Source organism: Spermophilus citellus (genome assembly GCF_964194105.1).
Source record: "Spermophilus citellus genome assembly, chromosome: 2".
NCBI classification, from domain to species: domain Eukaryota; kingdom Metazoa; phylum Chordata; class Mammalia; order Rodentia; family Sciuridae; genus Spermophilus; species Spermophilus citellus.
The window spans coordinates 6,012,552-6,037,350 of NC_138183.1; the positions used below are offsets into that span (position 1 = coordinate 6,012,552).

The following is a 24,799-nucleotide window of genomic DNA, read 5'->3' on the forward strand; positions in this document are numbered from 1 at the left end:
GGAAGAGGACAGAGGGACCACCTCCCCCATTCATCGGCCTACAACCTGCTGGGTTCGTCCCCGGGTTCAGCCCACCGAGGTACACCCTCCTGCCTCCCGCCCAGCTCCCGCGGCTCTCTGCCATGCGGCCGCCCCCTCACCAGTCCACACCCCCCGCAGCTGCAGGACTTTGCCTGGTGACTTCTCAGCAAATGCTTCTTTCCAATTGGCCCTTTCACCCCATGGCGAGTTACTGAGTCCCAATATGAGGGGCCTGTTCTGGACCCTGGGAGGCCCTGCAGGAGGCCTGGCAGGGGAGGAAAATGGGGCCCCTGCCCTCAGGCAGCTGGTCTCAGGGGTGGGACCAAGAACAGATGCTGAACCACCGTGTCTGGGGTGGCAGAGGAGCCCAGGTGGCCGCGGGGCGTATGACCCAGGCTGCAGCTGGATTGGGGGTTGGAACTGACCTGCCTCACACTGGCCCTCAGCTACCACACGTGCCCTTAACTGGGGGCCCCCATGAGCTGCCTCTTTCTATCCTGAAGATTCACTCATTAAAGAATAAGCACCTACTATGTGCTGGGCACAGGGGCTCTGGGAGGTACTTGGTTCACTGAATGAGGGAAGAACCCAAAAGTCAGCTCTCCAGGGCCTCCAAGGTGGGCTGGGAGCCTCCAGCAGAGCTGAGGTGGGTCATGGCAGCGGGGCAGGGGGAGAACCGCTCTCTTGGCTGCTTGGAGGGGCTAAGACCTGGGCCTCTGGGCACTGAGGTGACAAAGGTCAGCAGGCTGGGCAGGGGACAGGGACGGGGGAGGGGCAGCCCACCTGCACGTAGAGTTCTCTCAGCTCCTTCTGAAACACCACTGGGTCTGCTGTGAGGGTCACTGGGCCAATATCTGTGGGGAAGAAAGGGGGACCCAGAGCTCAGGGGGGTGCAGAGGAGGGTAGCGGGTAAGCCCAGTCCCTGCTCCCAACAGCAGTCCCCAGCCTTTGTGACCAAGACTCCCCTAAGAATGCCCACTTTGCCATCCAGCCCACTCCACTCCCAGTGGGAAAGGGATTCTGGGAAGACAGAGACGGAGAAGCAAACAGTCACCCTTTCCCTTTCTGGAACCCAAAGCAAGCACCCAACATGGGCCGATCAATGAGAATGGAGCCTTCCAGAAACCCCAACTGTGTGTGGCTTGTTCACATCACACGACTGAACCCGTCAGGGTCACTCCAAGACGCAGACACAGGAAGTACCTTTTCTTTGGTTCAGCCACGGCTCCTCAGCCGCAGCTCCCACAGGGGGCAAGGCAGGCAAGAAAGAGCGAGGAGCGCCCTGAGCCCTCTTATGGGGGAGAAGCCATTCAGTGAGGCCAGGGGTCAGGCTTCAGCGGGTGGAGTCTAGCTTCAGGATGTCCCCTGTCAGCTAGGGAGGCCACGCCCATCTCATGTGCTGTGTGGGATCCCGGGCAGAGCCAGCGAAAAGGCACTTCCGTCACCCGCCCAAACAGAGAGGCAGCGTGGGTCCAGCCCACCCTGTGCGCCCCTGGTTCACACACAGCCGCGGCTGGCTCGCCACACCCCCACACTCAGGGCTCAGGGCTGAGGGCGCTCGGTTCCGTGTGGCAGCTCCTGATACGTGTTCAAGGGCAGCAGTGAGGAAAAGTACACAGGTTGGCCACGCGGGAATTTGGCAGGATGGGGGCAACAGGAACACCCATCCAATGCTTGGGAACACCAGACGGTCCAGCCCCTTTGGAAGACAACGGAAGCTTCTAAAAAGTCATCCACACATCCACCACATGATCTGGCCATTCCAGCCCCAGGTATTACCCAAGAGAAATGAAAACACATATCCACAGGAAGGATTGTACTCGAATGTTCACGGTGGTTGTGTTTGTAACAGGGCCAAGCTAGAAGCAAGCCAAATGTCCATCAACCAGGGAATAGACAAACTGGTGCATTCATGTACAGTGTTCCCCTTTACCCATGGGAAATACATTCCAGGACCCCGTAGATCCCTGAAACCAGACAGTAGCAACCCCTTCATATGACTTTTTCCTGTATGTACATACCTATGATAAAATTTAATATATAAATTAAGTGCAATAATTAGAGATTAACAATAACTAATAATAAAATAGAACAACTGTAACAATATGATAAAATTGCCAGCATCGCTACTCTTGTGCTTTGCTGCCATTATCCAGTAAAATAAGAGTCATTTAAACATAAGCTGTATGATAGCATAACAGATGGCCTTGGGCAAAAACCAGGTGGATCAATAACAGAGACAGCTACTGGGGGACTGACAGGGAGGTAGCATATACTGCTTGGATACATTGGACAAAGAGATGAGTCACTTTGGTCAGGATGGGACAGTATAAGATCTCATCACACAACTTGGGATAATGTGCAGTTTAAAATGCATGAATTGGGATGGGGCTGGGGCTCAGCGATGCGCCCTTGCCTGGCATGTGTGAGGCACTGGGTTTGATTCTCAGCACCACATATGAATAAATAAAATAAAGTTCTATCAACAACTAAAAATATATTTTTAAAAATGCATGAATTATGGGCTGGGGCATAGCTCAATGGTAGGGTACTTGCCTAGTATGTGTGAGGCCCTGGGTTTGATTCCTAGCACCACTGTAGAAAAAATTTTAAAAACCTATGCATTGTTTATTTCTGGAATTTTCCATTTGACATTTTTGGATCTTGGCCAGCTATTGGTATCTAAAACTATGGAAAGTGAGCTGCAGATAAGAGGGACCACTGTGATCAGGTTCCACTCAGCAGTGCGACAGAAGAAATGACCAGCACAGGTCCCAGTGGGATGGACCCCCATCCTGTGTGCATGAGAGAAGCCAGACAGTACCTGCTGTGACACAGAGCCAGTTCTAGGAAGCTCTGGGGCAGTGAGAGGAAAGCAAAGACAGAGGCAGCCTGCAGGCTGGAGAGCACCAAGGGGCACAGGAACCAGCTGAGGGGACGGAAATGCTCCACGTACTGGTGGGAGCATGGTTTCCATGGGGTGTCATTTGTCACAAGTATACGGAGAAGATCTGTGCATTTCACAAATAAAACACAGAAATGATAAGCCAGGCACGATGCTGCACACCTGTGATCCTAGCTACTGGGGTGGCTGAGGCAGGAGGACCTCAATACTGAGGCCAGCCTCAGCACCTTCATGAGACCCGGTCTCGAAATCTAGGAATGATTACCAGTGAGGGCATGGGGTAGAGGGAGGTGCAGGTGAAGCAAGAATAGCAGGAATGTATATATACTTCATTTTATTTATTTATTTTTTGTGTGGTACTGAGGATTGAACCTAGCACCTTGCACATGCTAGGTGAGCCACAAAATAGGACTTTTTTTTAAGTTGTTGATAGACCTTTATTTTATTTATTTATATGTGGTGCTGGGAATCGAACCCAGTGCCTCACACATGCCAGGCAAGTGTGCTACTGCTGAGCCCCTGCCCAGCCCAGTAAAATAGGACTTTTTAATATGTACTTGCATGATATATTTTTGAAGATGCTTCATGTTAAGTGCCTGGCAATTCGCTACACTCTTCTGCTTACTTTTGTTTCTATCTGCAATGTTGCCTTTTAAAATAGCAGTAAGGGAGCAGGGGTGCAGGCAGGGCCCAAGCTCACAGGCAGGTCTGGGGACTGAACACCTGAGTCCTCATTCCTGGCCAACCAAAGCCACCTCTTCCCTTTAGAAAGATGGCGGCACCTGGAAACCCAAAGGTATGCAGGGAGAAGCTCTAGAAGGTTCTACACTGGCCAACGGACACATGCAAATTAAAACAGAACACCATTTCTCACCTATCAAATTAGCATGAAGTCTTGTTAGCACTCTGGAAAGAGAGTGACCTCCCCATGTTGGCAGAGACTCAGGTGCAGCTCGGCCTCGTGGCGCATCCACAGAAGGGCAAACCCACACAGTGGTTTTGGAGGCCAATCTGGCACTCATGATCAAAACTGAGATTGCTCACGCACTCACACTGAGCTGTCTCATTTGGGGGATCCATCCTGTGGATCCGCTTGCAAATGTGTGTGTTTACTGTAAAGAAACTAAAGCAGCCTATTTTACGCTGGAGAAGGCCGGTGGGACGAATTAAGATAATTCCTCCTGAAGCATGTTATGTCATCATTATGGAGGACCGGGAGCCAGCACATTTCCTGACATAACACAGCACGTGGGAGGGGCGCTGCTGCAGTATCATTTTTTTTATTTTTAGTATCAGGGATTGAACCCAGGGGCGCTTAACCACTGAGCCACCTCCCCAGCCCTTTTCATTTTTTTTTTAATTTTGAGACAGGGTATCCCTAAGTTGCTTAGGGCCTTACTAAATTGCTGAGGCTGGCTTTGAACTTGTGATCCTCCTGCCTCAGCCTCCCAAGCTGCTGATATTACAGGCATTCACCAGGATGCCCAGCTCTATGCACTATAATTTTGAAAATTAAGTATATGCATGTATACAAGTGAACATACACACACACACACACACACACACAGCCTAGAAGGACACCAAAATATTTTTTAAAAAATGTGTTAGTATCTCTTCTGAGTTGTATTACCAGAATATTTTTTAAACAAGTATAATTTTGTAATTTTTTTGTTTTGGGGTGCTAGGGACGGAACCCAGGGCCTCAAACATGCCAAATACATGCTCTCTCAGTGCGCTGCAGCCCTAGCCCCGACTCTGGAGAATCAAAAAAGAGATTGGGGCTGGGGATGTGGCTCAAGCGGTAGCGCGCTCGCCTGGCATGCGTGCGGCCCGGGTTCGATCCTCAGCACCACATACCAACAAAGATGTTGTGTCCGCCGAAAACTAAAAAATAAATATTAAAAAAAAATTCTCTCTCTCTCTCCTCTCTCACTCTCTCTCAAAAAAAAAAAAAAAAAAGAGATTATTAACTATGAGAGCTAAGCCTGAGGCCAATACTTGACAAAGACCACAAAGAGCACCAACGACCAGTCCTATCTACTGAAATCAGATGCAGAAGTCCCACGCAAGGAGCTGGCACTAGAGGCCAGCTGAGTATTAAAGAGAAGTCCACTGTGACCAGGCAGGGCTGGGCAAGGAGTGCAGAACAGCTTCACATTAAGAAATCACAGTAACAGGTCAACAGGAGAAAGTCACTCACTGAAACTCAGCCCTTGGCCAGGTGGGTGTTTGGCTTTTCTTTTCTTTTTTCTTTTCTTTTTTTTTTTTTTTTTTACTTTGGTGGCATTTTGTGTTTTGGTGACAGAATGAAAGCAATGGCCAAAAGCCTCACACCAAGAGCCAACATCAGACCACAGTGTGAAACCGGAACAAGACAAGATTGCCTGCAGCTGCCACAGTATTGGCATTGTTCTGGAAGTTCTCGCTGGGGAGTAATACAGATATTTAAGATAAAGGGGACATTTGATTGGAGGAGACAACATTATAATTTGGACAGGCTGTGGCTGTCAGCCTCGATCCGACTCATGACCCAAAAGATTAGTAAAAAATTGAAAAAAAAATATACAAAAAGGAATTGCTCTCCAACATGATACCAATGCTCATTTGCAAAAAAAAAAAAAAAAAGTAATGGAAAAATATCCTTAATATAGTAACAAAAGCCAAAATGTTTAGAACTGATCTTTAAAAGAAAAAGAAATGGGTGGAACTTAGAAGGAAAAAAAAATACGAATCTTTTCTAGAGGAAATAACTATGGGAACAGAGGAGACGCAGCCTTCGGAGGAACAGGTGAGTTTTTAAAAAAAGACAGAACTTTTCTTCCCAAAGTCGAGATTGAACACGATCCCAACCAAAATCACAACTGGATTTTTTTTTTTTTTTTTGGAAATTGACAGAGATTTTCTGTGTTTCATCTGAAAGAACAGATGCTCGAGAAGATTCTGAGAATGAAGAAGGTGAACAAAAAGAGGGCGGGGAGCACCATGTGGAGCAGCTAGGCAGGGCCCGGCCAGTGTCCACCCAGCGCCACAAGAAAAGGAACGGGCTGAAGACCAGGAAGTCCACGTGACTTTGAAAATGAGCGGCGTCTGGAGACCAAGGACAAAAGAACTGGGCTCTCCTAGGAAGGCTGTTCCCTGTGGGCCATGGAGTGACCATCCCACAGCCAGATCTGGGCAGGCCAGCACTGAGCGGTCAAGGGGTGGACACAGGGATGGGGTGGAAGCCGGCTTGTGGCCACTGGAATAGGAGGCCACAGAGAAGCCACACACACTTGGCTCACCACTTATAAATAAATAAAATAAAGGTCTATCAACATCTTAAAAAAAAAAAAAAAAAAGTCCTATTTTGTGGCTCACCTAGCACGCACAAGGTGCTGGGTTCAATCCTCAGTACCACGTAAAAAATAAATAAATAAAATAAAGGTGTATATATATATATATATATATATATATATATATATTCCTGCTATTCTTGCTTCACCTGTACCTCCCTGTACCCCACGCCCTCTCTGGTAATCATAGCTACTGGGGTGACTGAGGCAGGAGGACCTCAATATATGTGTGGGAAGGGGCTAGATCGGCCCACGAGGTGATGAGCTAGAGTGGGCCACAGGGTGGAAGGCAGGGTCGGCGTCACATAGTTCACGTGGCTGCGCCTGCAAACACGGATGAGATACAGCTGAATGCACAGGCTCTGGGCACAACCCAGACCTCGCCCTGCCCGCTGAGGGAGAGGCAGTGACACCCCTGGAGTGCGGCGGCTCACGCACAGCAGGAGGCAGGCTCCCTGGGGAGATGAGCCCGCACCCTGCAATCACAGGAGGTGCTCAGAACTCAGATGTAAATACCTATGTCCTTCTAAATGCCACAGCGACACCAACGGGAACTCGTCCACGGGACATGGAGGCCACTGAATGTGCTCCAAAGCTTGGAGAGTTTGAGCCAGAAAATAAAGCAGTCCTGGATTATGAACTGAAGTGGAAAATAAGAAGTGTCTCTGATTCCATGTCGATGTAAATACGCGATTAAATAAGGAAGAAAAGAGAACTGTCTTTGCGGGGGAGATGGTAGAGAGGACGGAACCCGTTGGTGCTTTACCACGGAGCCATGTCCCAGCCCTTCTTACTTTTTATTGTGAGACAAGGTCTCACTAAGTTGCTGAGGCTGGCCTGGAACTTGCACTCCTCCTGCCTCAGCCTCCCGAGTTACTGGGATTCCAGGCTGCGCCACTGCACCCCCAGAACAGAGGGCTCTCACTGGCAGAAGAAGTCCAGACAACTGATGCGGCCAGCCTCCAGGACGCGGGGCGGACCTCCCCCTCCCCCCACACCTCATGTGGGCTGCAGTGACTCTACTCCAGGGAGAGGAGGAGGTTTCACGGTGGAGAAACCTAACAGTGCCCCCTGCAGCAGGTGACCCCGTGCAAACAGAGGGTGCTCTGGATAGAGATCACGACAGTGGCACTGTGTCTCTTGGGCCTTATACCCCAGAACACACATCCAACTTGAAAAAAGCATAAGACCAATCCCAACCCTCCTCAAAAGAGTCAGGATCAGTGGAAACCAACCTCCCAGAGAAGCCCAAGGAGAAAGGACGACTAACCACAGTGTGAAGTCCTGGGGCAGAGAAGGGACCCCGAAGAGAAACTCAAGAACCCTGAGTGAAGTGTGGACTTTAGTTAGAAAAAAAGCATATCAATGGCCACATCAATGTTTATAGCAGCTCAATTCACAACAAGGTAAGCTTTGGAACCAAGCCAGGTGTCCTTCAACAGATGAATGGATAAAGAAAATGTGGTACATATACACAATGGAATATTACTCAGCCATAAAGAAGAATGAAATCATGGCATTTGCTGGTAAATGGGTGGAATTGGAGATTTTCATGCTAAGTGAAATAAACCAGTTCCAAAAAAACTAAAGGCTGAATCTTCTCTCTGATGTGTGGATGCCAACCCACACAAAGGGGGCAAGGGGAAGAACAGAAGGTCACTGGATTAGACCAAAGGGAATGAAGGGTAGGGAGGAGGAATGGGAATAGGAGAGACAGTGGAATGCATAGGACATCACTTTCCCATGTTCGTACAGGAACACATGACCACCGTAACTCCACATCATGGACAACCACAAGAGGGCAAGTTAGGCTCCATGTATGTTGATATGTCAAATACACTCTACTGCCATGAATAACCAAAAAGAACCAAAAAATGAAAAGAAAAAAAAAAACAAAAAATTTAAAAAAAGAAGACACAACCATAGTGGCTGACTCACTGTGTAGATGGACCACAGTGATGTAAGATGTTCATAACAGGGAAAACTGGGTTTTGGGTGATTCCTGTGTTATCCTCACAAAAATGCAACAAATCTAAAACTTTTCTAAAATAAAAAGCTTGTTAAATTTTTTTAAAGAAAAGATTTTATGGGCTGGGGATGTGGCTCAAGCGGTAGCGCGCTCGCCTGGGATGCGTGCGGCCCGGGTTCGATCCTCAGCACCACATACCAACAAAGATGCTGTGTCTGCCGAGAACTAAAAAATAAATATTAAAAAAATTCTCTCTCTCTCTCTCTCTCTCTCTCTCTCTCTCTCTCTCTCTCCTCTCTCACTCTTAAAAAAAAAAAGAAAAGATTTTATGAGGCAGAATTCACTCTATTTGTACATATTATAAAGACTAATAATTAATACAATGGGCTCCTGGCACAAGAATGATCATAAAACAGAACCGACCAGATAGCCCAGATTGATTCCTAATAGATAAAGCAACTTGGGTAAGGTTCAAATGATAGAGCAAAAAGTTATTTGATCAAATGCCCCCAAATAATCAATTATCCTGCCGTAGAACTACATTTGTTTCCTAGTCGCAACTTGCACCAGATATTTTTTTTAATTCATGGTGAAAGGATTAAATGCCAAGAAAGAAAACACAAAAATCTAGAACATCTAACTGATTTTGTAATCAAAAAATAAAAACCAACCTTGCTAAAACATCCATGTAAATAAATCACAAAAGAAAAAAATCAATAGATTTCATAACATTTAAAGCCTCAGAACATCAATAATACTGGAAGACAAAGGCCGGGGAAACACCAACATACAACCAAACACTTAACGACATCAGCGTCAGGTCCTCCTGTCACCCAAACAACCACCCAGGTACCCGTGGAGATACCAGCGAAGAAACCAGCGATTTACAAGAGAAGAAAGTCACACACAAAAACCTCATGAATTGTTGAGCCTTGTGAGTAATTAAACTGGAACATTCTCCATCTTTGGAATTAGGAAAAACATGTTTTTGTTTTTATCTGGGGATTGAACCCAGGGTGCTTTACCACTGAGCCACATCTCCAGCCCTTTTTATTTTGAGACAGGGTCTTGCTAAATTGCTGAGCCTCAAACTTGCGATCCTCCTGCCTCAAGCTCCGGAGGCACTGGGACCACAGGCCTGCACCACTGCGCCCACCTCGGAAAACAAATGTCTTATTCTAACTCCCAGTGTCGGCAGCTGAACTGGGAGAGGCCACCTCGGTCACTTCTGGTGAACATTCTGGAAGACAACTGGACTGGCCGCCCATCTCTCATTGTGTTAAAATGGCCTGGGAATTCCACTTAATCCTACAGAAAGACCAAAGATGCCAAGATCTTGACCCAGGAGTGCTTTTTATCACATTGAACTAGAGAAAACCTGAAAACAATATAAATTTCCAGTCAAATGAAACAATGAACAAGTTTCCACCTTTTCTACTCGGGGAGCATGCCATTTTTTGCATTTAAAAACTTATTTAGAACATTTCCAAAGCACGAGTCCTTCTCCACAAAGCCCGTGCCGTCTAAGACCACTGCTATTCTCCCTGACACCCCTCCAGGGCTGCCAGCATGCAGATCTGGGGGCCAGTTGGCTAAAAGCCCTACTTCTCAAGCTTTCTCCCACCGAAAGGAGTTCTGTCTGCTGAATCAAAGACACAGCCAGCCCTGACCCCCAGCGCCAGCCCCTGCCGAAGCTCCAAGCCCATAGAAGGAAATGCAAGGTCTCCAAACCCTCAGCCAGGCAAGGCTGATCCAGGCCTGGGCTCCTCCTCCTCCCACGCACACCTGCCTCTCCACTCAGACTTCCTGCCCCTACCCAGCAGCTCCAGCACCCCAGGACGTCCTCTGCCCTAACTGTGTCCCCAGCACCCAGCATCTACAGTCAAAAACCACTAACCTTCATTCCTGTTCCTCAAGCCACCCTGCAGTGTGGCTTCCTCAGGAATCCTCTCCTTGGTCCCCTCCCCTGAGGACCCACCTGGGCCAGGAGCTGGTGCCTGAACCAGAACCTGTCACCTTCCACTCTACCTAGCCTGTCCCCACAGGCTGCCCACTTCCACAGGGAGCCTCACAGGGCTCCACCCACACTCCAGTGAGGGGGACCTGTGTGTGTCTCTAGGGACACCCTAATCGGGGGACTGGAAGGAGGGCCTGTGTTTTGCTTCACTGAGGACAGAGTGACAGGCTGAGCCTGGAGGAGGCTGGAGAGCTGTACACCCGCTCAGCACAGAGGAGAGCACGGGTTCAGGGTGGAAGGGGCTCCTGAAGCTGATGGCCAGAGAGGAGCAGCGAGGACAGCCCTCGGGAGCCCAGGCCCAAGCCTCCTATAGCTCCCAACGGCTGTGGTCCTGCCCTGCATAACAAACAGGGGCTATGAATCAGGAGGGCGTCACCCTGGCAGGTGGCCTTGGGGAAGTCTCATTGGTGTCCAAGCCTCAAGCTCTCCAACTGTGAGGTAAAGGGTGGGTCAGATGATCTCCAAGGTCCTGTAGAGTGAAGTCTCTGGAAACCCAAGCACCATCTTCCAAGAACGTGAGAGAGCTGGACAGACAGGGTGACCCGGGCTCCAGCTGGAGCCAGGGCACATCCACACCCCATCTACTCACAAGCCCCGGCCTCCATGCCCCTGGTCCCAGGTGGAAGCCTCCTTTCCAGGTTCCCAGAATTTCTTTCTAGAGCCCCATGAAGCCCAGAGCTCTGAGAGCAGCGGCCCTCCAAGCCCCTGGACAGCAGACTCGAACAGCCCTGGTCCACTCCTCAGGGGAATTCTGCCAGGAATCTGCACTCCCCACCTCTTTCCCTCTTTCTCTAAAGCTGTCCTCCTGGGTAAGAGGTGGATGGATGGAAAGATAAGCAATAGAGCAAACAGAGCAGATATAAACAGTAGGATCTAGATGGTGGGCAGACAGGGTCAATGTACTGTTTTCTCCCTACTCTGTCAGAAGGGCTTTTTTAAAATTTTTCCCCCACTAAAAAAACAAAAATGTTGGGAGGAAAAGTGTCTGGCTTTGCAAGGCTGGGAGCCGGCAGTACCCAGATGCTCAAGGAACTTTGGGACCCCTCAGGAGCTCTTTCAAGGGGTGCCCCTAACACTGAGTTGAAAGGAAGGGGGCTGTGGGCAGCAGGGGTGGCCGGCGGGGCTGGGGGAGCTATGGTGCGGGAACCCCGCAGTGAGGACCAGCAGGTGGGCGCCCCGTTGTCCATCAGAGCTGGGTATTCCTCAGGAGTATTCCTAAGGAAGGGCAGGAAAGGCAGTGTCTCAGCACCGTGAGTTCCTCTGCACCCCATTTCGCCCCTAGGCCTGCCTCTGAGAACTGTTGTGATCCCCAAAGCCCAAGCTAAAGCAAATTCTAAGAAATAACAGAAGTGGCACCCAGTCCAACATCTCAGCAAGTCTTCGCTGATTCTTTCGTAACTGGGGAAAGTGAGGCTCAGGAAAGTGAAGTCGCTTGCGAGGTGTTGTGCGCTGGGCCCTGCTCTCTACCGCTACCCTGACAGCCCTAACCCAGGAGGGCGGGAGAAGCGGGTAGAGAAGGTTCCCGGTGGAGGGGAGGGACGCTTCGAGGCCTGCCCCTGGTGCCCAGGGTCCCCGAAGCGCGAACATGCCCAAACGGCGCCCTCGCTCGGCCGGCCGTCACTTGCGCCCAGGGCGCAGAGGCTGGAGGGGCGGGGGCAGGCGAGCGCGCGCCTCTGGGCGCAGTCGGGGGACGCGGGGCGCTACCTGGGTCGTGGAAGGGCACCAGCACGTAGTTGGCGATGGCCTGGCTGCGGCTGCTCAGGGTCCGCTCCAAAATGCGGGAGGCGCCGTCGATCACCTGCATCAGGTCGTCCCACATGGAGCCAGTGACATCGAAGACGAAGGCCAGAGTGGCGTCCCCCGTGGTGGGGGGCAGCACCGTCCCGGGCGCTCCAGTCACCACCGCGGCAGCGGAGACTGCCACCAACAGCTGCAGGAGCGGTGCCCGGGGCATCATGCTGGGCGCGACCGACTGGTTCGCCACTGCGGTGACAGGTCGCAGCGAGCGCGGTCACCCTGGTGAACCAGAGGCCTCCCAAAGCGCGGCTGCCGCGCAGCGCCTCGCTCTGGGTGCTCGCGGGACAGGGGCGCGCGGCGGGGTCCCCCTGCTGGGAGCCGGAGGCGGGCCCTAGAGCCCACCCCGTTCAGGGTCACGGCCCCGCCTCCTCCGCTCCCCCCACCGTGACTCAAACTTTCCCAGCCCCGCTGCTCGCCAGTCCAGACCCGAGGTTAGAGGAGGACGCGGGGCTTAGCAGAAGGGAAGTGGAGCCGAGGCCAAGGCAGCCAGGGACTGGGGTGCGCGGGAAGCTGCGGACACCTGCGCCTCCCGCCGTCTGCACGCCCACGCGGGCCCCGCTGCGGGGGAGGAAAGGGGAGGGGGCAAGCGATCGGCTGTCATCTCCAGACGTGGCCAAAGCTGGTCCTCGCCTTTGCGACTTTCTCCACCCAGCAGCCTCCCCATCCCCCATAAAACACGCTCTATGTCTCTCTCCCCCCACCTCTCCCTCCTCCGCGGGCGCACAGAGCTCCCCACTTACTACAGTTATAACTATTGTAGCCAACAGCCCTAAGCCCGGAACCCCACCCGCTATGCATTTTCAGGTCGTTTCCTCGAAGCTCACTGCTTTTTTTCCAGGTCCCTGTAGGTGCAGCACTCAGCCAGGAGGAAAGCCCCCTCCTCCCCCTTTCCCCTCCGCAAGGCTTGCCCCACCTCTGAGGTTGACTGCAACCCACAGCCTGCTCTTTGAGCCTTCCTCCTAGCTGCCACCAGGCTGTGCAGCCAGGGCCCTGTCTGGAGGTCTGCCCCTTCCACCCCCAGTGAGCTATGTGGCAGGGAAGACCCCATGCCCATGAAGGTTTGCCACCTGCATGGGAGAGCAGGTGTCCGAAGCCGGGACTTGGCCAAGGCTTTGGGGCTGGGGTGGGGAGTGGGGGGTCTGGCACCACACATCCTCAGAGACTCAGCTCTAGACCAGGACAAGGTTCCTGGGGAGGGTGTCTCAGGTGGGTCTCCTGTGGAACTATGTATCTGATGGGATATGGCAGAAGCCAGGTCCCCAGATCCAGCAAGGGAGTGAAACTCACAACCCAGCTCAATGGGAAGTGGGCCACCTGCACTTGTGAACACTGGCTCTTTAAATCTCCCTGGGCTAAGGCTATAATTGCCCCCAGAGTCTGGGCAGGGCTGGGCCAGCTGTTGGAGAGAGAAGAGAGGCCCCAGCTGTGGGAAGGAAAAAAAAAAGACAGGAGCCAGGAACCAAGTGGTAACATTTAGACCCAGTGCAAGGGACCTTTGGGGACAAAGTGGTCCTTTGGTTATTCACGCCACAAAGGTTTGCTGCACCTGAAGTGTGTGTCCCTCACTCCGAAAGGCACTGTTGGGACGGGGATGGGGCAGGGAGGACAGTAAAGATGCGCAGGAGACAGGCTTCCCACCCTGGGGAGAAGAACTGTAAACAAATAATTCTAAGTCAATGAGGTAAGTGCTAATAGAGGGACTCCCAGAGCCCTGGGAGCCCACAGGAAGGAGGGCCTGAGCCTAGGGGTCAGAGGAGGCCACAGAGTGAGCCTGAGCAGTCTTCAAGAGCAAGAGGGGAGGGCACTGGAGGAGTGGGAACAGCATATGCCAGGGCGGGAGACACCAGGGACCAGCCAGCAGGTAGCCCAGTGGAACTAGAGGGGGACAGCAGAGGAGAGGTCAGAGGCAGGTCACAAAGGACCTTCAATGCCTCGCAGCCCCTCTCAGGGTTTCCCTAAAGGCTGGGAAGAGCTCTTGAAGGATGTCAGTGTCCTCATCTCAGTTACATTGAGACAGGTCACAGCAGCACACGTTCAGGGTACACTCCGTAGAGCCTTCAAGGGTTCTCACCGCCCTGCCACCGTGGTCCCACCTCCAGGGTCCCTTGGAGCCCCAGGAAGTTTGCCAGAGAAGGTCTGAGCCCATCTTCCCATAGCCTTGGGCAGGCACCCGCCATCCCCCTGCTCTGTGGCTCCATCAGAAAGTGCTGTCTGTCCTGGCCCGCTGCCTGCCCAGGGTGGCAGGGGGGTTTTGGGTGCTCAGGGCTTCCCAAGAATGTATCTACGGTCATGGGACCAAAGCTGTACACAACAGGGGCCCAGCAGCCAGGGAAAACCCCACCCTCACCAAATTCCAGCCCTCACCTTGACATCTCCAGGCCCCTGGGAGCCTGCATTTTTGAACTCAAGATAATCCACATGTTTCCTCTGTTTCCAGAAGGAGCGGCCCCAGTGGAGTTGTCTGTTCCCTGACATGCTGCTTGTCCACTGGTGTTCCCTGCCTGGGGGACCTGGCCCTGTCCCCTGCATCTGCATGGAAAGCCAAGGCCAGGCAAGGGGCGGGATCAGACCCTGGGACGGTCAGGACCAGTTGAGGAATCACTGCTCCCTACCGGGGGCCTTTCTTTACGCTTGCCACATCCTAATCCCTGAGCCATCTTGGTCTAGGCCATGTCAGCCGCCCAGTGAGTCTGACGTCTGCACCACCCTTGTCCCAGCCAGCCCTCCTCCTGAGGTGTCTGCTCTATTTCTGCTAAATGAGTAAAAACCCCACAGTGGACAGCATGCACCAAGGCCCTCCCCACCAGCACGAGACCCGGGCGTCAACATTTTTTCTTCTTGTAATGGACGGGGAAACTGAGGCTCAGAGAAGTGGATTCTGCATCTGGGCTGGACCTGGACCCACACCTGCCTTCCTGAAAAGCCTGTGAGCCACCCCCCATTCCACACAGCCACAGAAACGTGGGGCCATGATTTATACAGGACCCCCCCACCAAGCAGAGTGCAGACTAACATGGAACTCGGTGCCTTCCTCAGATAGCACTGTCCTCTCCAGCAGCTCTGCTGGCCCGACTCAAGTTTCAAACATTCTGCACCTTTAACATGCTGTGGAGACACCATGCCATGTCACCAAAATGCCTGGACAAAAAGAAGAGTCAGAAACAGGCGTGAGAACGAAGCAGGGAGGCCTCGTGGGAGCGACTGACAAACGACCCAGCCACTGAGGACAGGCTGGGCAGCGGGAGTAGGGATCCTCAGGGCCGCCCGAGGGCTCCCAGCATCCAGGCACTTGAAGGATTTACTGCGGAATGCAGTCCCCGATGGGACCAGCCTCCAAGTCACATGTACCATAAGGAACAGTTTGAGGCCATCCCAAGAAATACTTGAGCAGCTCAAGAGACAGGAACCATGGCCCATCCCCATGTTTTCAAGAACAAACACGAAAAGCTAAACCACAGCCAACCCTCGACTCGCTCCCGGCCGCCAGCCTGGCCTGTCCCCTGGATGGAGCTTGTGTGCCGCTGAGCCCATGGCTGTCATAAGGGGAGAAGGAGCCCACCTCGTTGGCAGGGATCCTGGCTCACTGTTCAGGCTACGTGGTGACAGCCTGACTGTGGCCATGATGTCACCTGTGTCACTGTGGCTGGCACAGAGATGCACAGTGTGCTGAGCTCACTGTTGCCCTTTTCTTCTGTCTTCTTCCTTTCCCTTTGCTCATAGGTGAACGTCCCACTGAACTCTCTGGTCTATTTTTGTGGACACTGGTGGCCTCCTGCCCTTTTCCTGCTTCTTCGTGGAAGGCTTGGCTTCATCCCAACCCCCTCAGCCTTCTCAGATGTCTATGCTTCTTCATGTGACTTGAAAACTCTTTCCTGTCTCCAAGGTCACCCTGTGGTTCTGGCCCTCTTGCCCATCATGGGGCAGGGAATGGACTTTTTTTTTCTTTGGCCAACAGGAACTAAAGAGCAAGTGCCGGCTTATCTCCAGAACAAAGTTGGAAGGCTTCCTCTGCCTGATTTGAAGTCTTCACCTAAATCGACAGTGGTTAAGAGGGTGTGGTACAGGCAAGGAGTCAATAAGATGCAATCAAGAGTGTAGCATTGAGTCTACACATGTGTGATCAACGGTCAGCAAGGAAGGGGGGTCTTTTTCCAACAACTGCAACTATAGAGGAAAACAGTGAACCTGAATCCTGCCTCATGCCATGCACAAATATTAATACCAGATGATTCACAGGCTCAAACATAAAGCTGAATTAGGAAGCTTCTAGGAAAAAGACACAAGGAAGAAAGAAATTTGAGCCCATGCTCTTCCACACGATGACATGATGTCTGCAAAGGTCCCGAGGAATTGGGCTGCCATCTTGAAACCCTGAAGACGCTGAGGGCCCAGAGACACCGTAAAAAGGAAGAAGCCTCAGAGCTGCCCTCCGCGTGGCTTCTTGTTATGTGGCTAATAGATTTTCCTTCAGAGTTAAGCTCATTGCATCATGTTCTCTGCTACTTGCAGCCAAAAGCATTCTCACTGAGATACGCCTGTTCTTCACTTTCCCTCGAATGGGGTCCAGTTTTACTTAACAATTTCTATTCAGGAAATGAGAACAAACCATCAACACTGACCTTCTTCTGAAATTCAGTAGATTTCCAAAACCTAGACTTTTTAGTACTTTAACTCCCTGGGGCAGGTTCTAAGACATCCTGGGATTGTCTACTGCAAGAAAGTGACTCACAAGCATGTTCCCGAAGGAGAGGCCACATCTGACTCATTTCACTCATACCCCCAAGCCCAGCATCTGGCACATAGTAGAATAAGTGGCTTAATAAATAAGTGCCATACAGATGGGTGAATACAACCAGAAAAGTCCAAACCCTTTCATTTTCATTCATTATTTTATACACTCATGAGTCAAATCAATAAGCAGTATCCTAATTCCTTTAATAATTCCCCTTAATTTATACTCTCCCAATATTTGAATAATTTTCCCAGGTGTATGAAGAATGTGATCAGAACTGGACCATCCCCATGTTGGAGACAAGGCCATTAAAGCCAGCAAATCTAAAAGGCCTGGCCTGCCACCAAGTCAGAATTCCTCCCATCACCGCCAGGGTCCACACCTGACCTAAATGCTCACCATGAGCACCACTTCCTGTGTTAACAGCAAAGCCGGGCGGGGTCCACTCGAGAAGCTCCTGTGGCACTGCACTTGGCTCAGCCCAAACATCCCTAGCACATTAGCTTGGACCATTCAGCAGATGAGCTCTGGTCAAGCAGAAGATGATGAGAGCCTGTCTCCAAGGGATGGAAGGGAAGCACAGAGCCAAGAAAAATCACTCCAAGACCCACAGGTCGAGAAGGGTGGGGCTGTGGGGCAGCCGCAGGGAAAATTCAGAAAGTTAAACATGGAATCACTGAATATCCAGAGATTCCACTCCTAGATAGACACCCCAAGAATTAAAAACAGGTGTTGAAACAAAAACATTGTTTGCAATGTTCACAGCAGAACTGCGCACAATAGCCAAAAAGTGGAAACAACCCAAATGTCCATCAAGGAACAAATGGAGAAACAAAAGGTGGCATTATCCATACAACTGATTATTAATCAGCGATAACAGGAACAAAGCACTGATCCGTGCTACAATGAGGATGAACCTTGGTAACATCATGCGGCCAGATGCAGTGATGCATGCCTGTGGGGAGCCACATCAAGTCACCATGCCTTCCTGTCCTGACGCACCAGGAGATCTGAAAGATCACTGCAGTCTGGTGCGGTAGTGCCAATACTTGGGACTCAGTCCCCACCCACCCACCCACTGTTCAGATAGCAAGGCCAATCTTCTGAATAGGTACACCCTGAGGTTGAGCTACACTCACCTGTTCTTTTGTAATCCTACCCCTTTGCCCTATTTGGAATGGATGAAATGCCCTTTGTGTGTCCCCTTCTCTTGTTTTGCCTTTGGGTGGGCCTCCCTAGATGTCAGTCAACCTGCTGACAGTGGACATCATGAAGCTAGACTGCCCCCTGAAATCTGACCCCTTGCCTCATTTGAATGGCTTTTTCCCAGTAAAAGGATTCAGCACGTGCTCTCTCTCTTTCCCTGGACCCCTAAGATCAGAGGAGCCATCACAGGACCCAAAGAAAAAGGTATCTCTGTCTCTTGTGTGATTATTTCATTCATCCAGCTCACCTGGAGTGACCCTGAGTGTTTTAGTGGTGGAACGCGACACTTGCCTGTGATACCAGATACTCAGGAGGCTGAGGCAGGAGGATGGAAAGTTCATGGCCAGCCCCAGCAACTTAGCAACAGCCTGTGTCAAAATAAAAAATAAAAAGGGCTGTGGATGTAGCTCAGGGATAGAGCGCCCCTAGGTTCAATCCCCAGTACTGAAGGAAACAAAAAATTATGCTGAGGGAAAGCAGGCCAGACAGAGGCCACATGTTGTCTGATTCTGTTCGAAGAATCGTATAAACAGAATCTGAAAATCTCCAAATAGGTAAATCCAGAGGGGCAAAAAATAGATTAATGGTTCTGGTGATGACAGTTGCACAATCTCGTAAATGTACTAAATACTGTAAATTGTACACTTTAAAATGATTTAAAAAGTGAACTTTGTGAGTTTTGTGTATTTCAACACAATGGTTTTTTTTTAAGGGTAGGTTGTGGCTGCTTGGGGAAGGCAGATGGAAAACCAGAGTGAGGGGGATTTCAACCCACCAAGAGACTTGGAGAGGCCAGCTGGGGCTCCCTCTGCCTTCAACTGATGTGGAGTCCAGCCCCTGCAGTGGGGCGCTGGATTCTGTACCCCAGCCAGAACTCTGACTGCTCCAGACCCCTCACTGCTAGTCGCTTTAATTACCTGACAATTCAATTCATCCTCAGGAAGTCTCCACCAGAGAATTCAGTGTCATCAAGATGATGTCAATCAAGGAAACAGATCCCTCCTAACCACTGAGCCGTGACCGCTGCCCTTTGATTAAAGCAGAGAAATGCAAAAGGAACCAGATTAAAGACGTTTGGATTGATGATGCTGGGACTGCTTCCCAAGAATCCGCATTTGGAAAATCTGAAGAAGAAAAATGGCACTTCCCGGCCCAGACATCAGACCATGACCTTCCATGCCTGAAGAGGAGCTGCTTGCCAAGGGCCAAGATTTATGGGATGGACTCAGTTACCAAAGGAAATCTGATGGCCTCTCAACTGACATTTAGTAGAAACCAGCCTCCTCCGCAGGGATGAAATCCTCAAGAACAAGCGGTTCCTTGCTGTTGCACAAGGGACATCACAGACCTCGTGGGGTACATTGGCTGTGAGTGTGGCTCAACTGAAAATCAGTGGGACCGCTCCTTGTGAGGCTCAGTGGAAAGCAGAACCTGCCTCTGGAGCTCGGATGCCGTTACCCGCCTCCCCATCCGCTTTTGCAACTGACACTCGAGTGCACCCATCAAATACATCATTCTCTCCTCTGGTTCTGGGGCCAGAGACACAGAAAAGCTAGACAGAAAGTCCAGTTCCTGGCAGGGCAGGGACAATAGAATGAGCCAAGGCCTCTAGCCATCAGACTAGGGCTGCGATGGCCTCTGGGCTTGCTTCGGTCTGGGTAGCACCAAGTGAGTGTGATTCTGCAGCTCCCTGGCAGGCGCCCGCTAGTGCTGCTTAAATCAGCAAAACTTCAAAGGATGGATTCCCACAGGTATTCCAGAACCCGCTCTGCACGTGACCCAGGAGAACCAATCAGGTCGCGCCATCTCACGAGCTGCAGCATGATTGGTCTAGAGGTGGTCACGAGACACTCACGCAGCCAATCAACTTCTTTCCCTGGGATATTTCTCAGGGGCAGAGTCTCTCTTACCGCTGGGGGCATAGGACTCAAAGGCTATGAAGGGTCCCTGTCAGCAGCCACGGTCCCCACCCCAGTAAGGAGCTGATGTGCATTCAGGGAGAGGGAAGCCTGGAGAGATGAGAAGCAGAAAGAGGAAGAGAGAAATGTGATATCCTTGGAGTCCCTGTGCCCACCATACTTGTGCGTGACCGTGTGAATTGTCAAGTTCTCTTTCCTTGTGTGGCTTGTCCTGGTTGGATTTCTGCAGTGTGAGGATGGCCTTAGGCCTGAGCCTAAGCAACTCCATTTTGAAGACTCCAGTTTGAAACCTGCAGTCTCCCCAGGCACACCCACAGAGCCCTCCAGTGTGGCCTCAGACAAGTTGCTTCCCCTCACCCTGATAAACAGTGAAGCCCCTGGCAGGCTGTCCTCACCTGATAAGAGGGAAAGGGAGAAGATCGGGGTGGAGACCACCAGACCAGATGTTTGGACCCCAGGGTAAATGATGTCATGGAGAAATCCGGTGGTAGCTGATAAGGATGGTAAGGGGGGTCAAAAAGCCCCCAAGTTGTATAAATAATAGAGCTGATGAACAAGGATGAGGACCTGACATCTCCTCACTGTCATCCTTTCCTGATCCTCTGCGTGATCCTCACTCTCTCACACTCTACCGACTGTCTGAACCTTAGTGAGGGCCACAACTTCTCCCTATGACCTTCTCCTCATCCAGTCATCCACTCCACGCCAAGAAAAGCCTGCCTTGGTTCCGAACCTGGGCACCATGGTCTGAGTGAGTGTGCGTCTTCTGGACATAAAGCCTATGGCTTGAGACTTTTGAACTTAGCATGCAGAGGGAATGTCTGGCATTAGCCTATCATGATTAAGTGTGTTTGCAGTGCTTAGAATTAATCTAGAATTGTATGCTGTGAATTAATTAATCTAGAGTTGTTTGCTGTGAATTGATTATGTCTATTGCAGTGCCCAGTTAAGGATCATCATTTTCTTGATTAAGAACCTATGGAGTGGGCTGGGGATGTGGCTCAAGCGGTAGCACGCTCGTCTGGCATGCATGCGGCCCGGGTTCGATCCTCAGCACCACATACAAACAAAAGATGTTGTGTCCGCTGAAAACTAAAAAATAAATATTAAAATTCATTCTCTCTCTCTCAAAAAAAAAAAAAGGACCTATGGAGTGAAACTGTATTGAGTGAATAAAGCATTGAAAGGGACATTCTTTATTTCTCCCCTCAGCTGCAATTTTGCCCCCTCGCGACATGCAGTTTGTAACACAAGTCCTATATCATGAAGTGGGGAAATGTGCTTTATTCAGGGATGGACACGTGATCCTGCCTTCTCTTCAGATGGCAGCTGATTGATGGTGAAACAGAACAAAATCCCTGAGCTGAGCACCGAAGCACCTCAGCCAGGAGGCAGATGGCATCATCAGTGAAATGGTCTGGCATCCAGCAAGCCCTCAACAATTGCAGAGTGAGAAAGCTACGGTCACTCCTACTAAGAGCTCCTTCCCTTTTACAGCTCAGCCAAAGGAGAGGGGCAGTTGAGGATTTGGGATGGGTTATTTTCCCCTTTCTTTCCAAAGAGCTGTGAGTAAGGCTCCACCCCAAGTGGCTCCTCTCAGCTCTCTGAACTTGATCAAGGGGAAAAAAAATATTATTTTTTTTATGTAGCCAGAAAACTCTGCTTGCTGAGGGAGTTGGTGACCTGCACTTAGAGGAAGTGGTCCACTTTAAATATAGTACTTTAATCATTGGAGTTTCTTGAATTTCAACTTGTAATATTCTGGCCAAGCCCCTCCTGGCGTGAGGAGCACCTTCCTGGCCCGGAATGAGAGAAGGCCTCCACCACACCCAGGCTCCTGTGGGCCATCCCTCACATGAATGCATTGGACATGACAGCCTGGCCCCTGCCTGACCTGTGGGCCTTGCTCAGTGAGGACACTCACCAAAAGAAACAAATTCTGACCCACAGGATCAGAGACAGGTCAGTCTTCACTGAAGACTCTGGAAATATCAGCAAAGGAGGAATTGCACCTCACGCCACGCCACTCGGCTTCCCAGAAGTCTCTTTTCAACGAGGCTCCCCAAGGCCTCTGCTGTCACAGGCTGTGCCCCACCTCCTCCCCTCTGCCTCACTCAGTTCTTCTCTCCCTTCCAAATCTGTATTTATCTTTCTCCTCTAAATAGCAGCGTGTGTGTTAGGTTAATATTCAATGGCTCGTGGTCATCTTGGGTATTCTGTCACAGCAACAGAAAGCCGATTGACACTCCCCGTCTCCTAGGTTGTTGCTGTCAGTCCCCCAAGATAACCTCCAAAATCAGCCCTTGTCCTTGACTCTTTGACCCAGGTCCTGCTTCTGGGGGGAATCTGAAATTAAGACAGGACTGGAGCAAACCTGGGCAGTGACCACCCAGCGTAATCCCAGGACAGGAAATGTCAACCCGTAGTCCAAGAGTATCCCTGGGCCCTGCAGGCAACGGTCCCTAAGAGTCTGCCAAGAGCCCCCCTGGACTAAGTGGGCTTCCTGAAGCCGACCTCAAGCAGGAAGGGCAGAAAGGGTGTGGCGTCTTTCGTTGAGTGTTTTCGTGGGCCAAGGGCTTCCCATGCATCCTCCTGGTTAGCTCCATGCTGCCCCCAGGAGGCAGGTCCTATGGTGTGCCCCGCCTCACAGAGTGCGCTGTCCCTGCAGAGTCGAGTCTTCTGGGGATTCTTCCTCAGCACACAGGCAGGGAGGGTGGCCTCCCTCCCCTCTGCCCCCACCCCACCCCAGGCTGCTAGGGTCAGACAGAACCCACTCGAAGCATCTGTCCTTAGCCACACTCCCATGGAGAGGAGTGTCCTTCCCTCCCACAGATCTACACGGGTCACCCCCATTTTAAACATATAAGAAGGAGAAAGCCCTGGCCAGGGCAACATGGAGGAATCGCCAACATATCAGGCACAAATGGCCGCCTGCTGCAGATTCCATGCTTGCAAATGACCAGAGCAGGTCAATCCAGACTCAGCAAGTTTCCTAGTGTTGCCAGAGAACAGAGGGTGGGGGTGAGTGCTCCAATGCAGACGGGTGTCTCTTCAGACAGTGGCTCGGCATCACGTAGATGTACTAAATGTCCCTGCTTGTGTGCTTTAGGTCAATGGCTAACTTTATGTTATGTAACTTTTACCTGTACGAGATGTGTGTATATATATATATATATATATATATATATATATATATATATATATAGAGAGAGAGAGAGAGAGAGAGAGAGAGAGAGAGATTTGCAATAGGAGGAAGCATGTTGCGCAGGGCCAGCTTAGTTTACCAGAATTTGCATGGCACCTGATTGCGGTGCCCGGGACGTGCACTCAAGCTTCCTGGGAATACTCCATCTTTCCTCCTGAGCTACATGGTTAGAGCCCAAGCCATCGGAAATGACATGGTTTGGTCTTTGCTATCTGATGACACTCGTTGCAGTACAGTGTAAAATACATTCTCTTTCTTTCAATTGTCAACACGCACGCCAAGATTAAAGGCCAGACTCCACTGCTCAGAGTCACCTGCTTGAGGATCATCTGGGATGGAGCCCAGTCTTGTTAATGCTGAGACCAGCACAAGGTGCTGGTGACATGCTGGCCTGATGGACATCAGGGACAGGGGCTGTGGAAGGATTGAGTGTCCTCCCAAGTAAGCGGCTCTTACTTGTAAAGAAAGGAGTTACAAGTCATTCCATTTCCCTGCACGCGGAACATCGTCTTACCACCTTACGTCTCCTAGTCTCCTAACTTTTCCATTTCTGCTGGCCCTGAACAAAGCTCCACCCACGCTTTGCCATTCTGGTCAGGGAATTTCCAGGCTCCTTGGTAACAAGACAGCACACAGCAGGGCCCTGGGGGTCGCTTCTCTGCTGATCTTGCTGTCTGTGTCCTCTTGGCTGCAGGAAAGGAGGGTGGAGGGCGGGAGAGGCAAGATCAGTTCTAAACACCCCCGCAAGAGGCACCCAGTAGCTTCCTGTGTGAGGACCGAGCCCCCTAACTCCCTGGACTGTGCCCGCCTGAGGCAAGAGCTTTCACCCTGGTATTTGCCCAAAGTACCGCTTTTGCACCCTGAGGACTTCAAGTGTTGAGAGTGCTCCAGAGAAGGCCCCCGGCAGGTGCAGGGGCAGCACAGGGATCCTCCCTCTGCTCCCTGCTGGCGCAGGATGAGCTCCCGGTTCAGGGGATTTTCTCCTCTCCAGTTGTGGACTTGGACCAGGACATTCAGCACAGACTGTGGCCCTTCTCACCAGCGGCCAAATGGCAGGAAAGAGCCAAGAGCCATGTGATGGACCAGAGTAGGACCAAATGAAGGGACAGCAACTCTGGGATGGAGAGAATTGGGCAATGAGGCTTTTCACTGCTTTGCATTTGCAAGGCCTCAGACATTATTTCACTGAGGCTCGTCAACAGCCCCATGAGAAATGCTCCTCTACTACCCCACCGCACGGATGAGGCAGGCTCAGACTGGTTCATACGCAGTATTGCCCCAGAGCCCACAGCTGTCGGGGACGGAGCCAGGACCGGAGCCAGAGAAGGAACCTTAACTAACCACCAGTTAAGCTGGAAGATGAGAACCTTTGGGAGAAGGGACAAATGGCCCCGTAGGGTCCCCAAATTTAATTGGCAGTCAAATTGTCCAGCCGAGTGGCAGCTCAGAGATGCCTAGAAGCTGGTCAGGAGCGCCCAGGGCTTTCCCAGGCCCCAGCCTGCCTTGCCACGGCAGCCTCCCAGGCTCCTGGAAGTCCAGCAGATTCCTCCTCGTGGGAGAAACCCCGCCCTGCCTGCCCTGCCCTGTCTCTGGGCTGGCCAGGAGGGTGAGGATGGGCCGAGTCCTCATGGGTATCATGAGTCTCACAGGAGAGGGGCTGGTTCTTCTCCTTCCTGTGCTTCTTGAACAAGCCAGG

General features: G+C 51.3%; 1 protein-coding gene across 2 annotated transcripts in view; it reads right to left on the minus strand.

The window, feature by feature from the left end:
- HMCN2 (hemicentin 2) overlaps window positions 1-12,505 on the minus strand; it is a 125,663-nt gene extending 113,158 nt beyond the window's left edge. Inside the window, exons 1-2 of one of the 2 annotated variants that reach the window (XM_081279124.1) lie at window positions 11,949-12,489; window positions 805-875 (exon numbers count right to left, since the gene is read on the minus strand). In XM_081279124.1, the coding sequence (XP_081135250.1) occupies window positions 805-875; window positions 11,949-12,201 (324 nt within the window). In that variant the 5' untranslated portion in view covers window positions 12,202-12,489. Of the gene's footprint in view, window positions 1-804; window positions 876-11,948 lie in introns of both variants that reach the window. The other variant, XM_081279125.1, reaches the window with a different exon arrangement.
- Window positions 12,506-24,799: the final 12,294 nt, after the last annotated feature.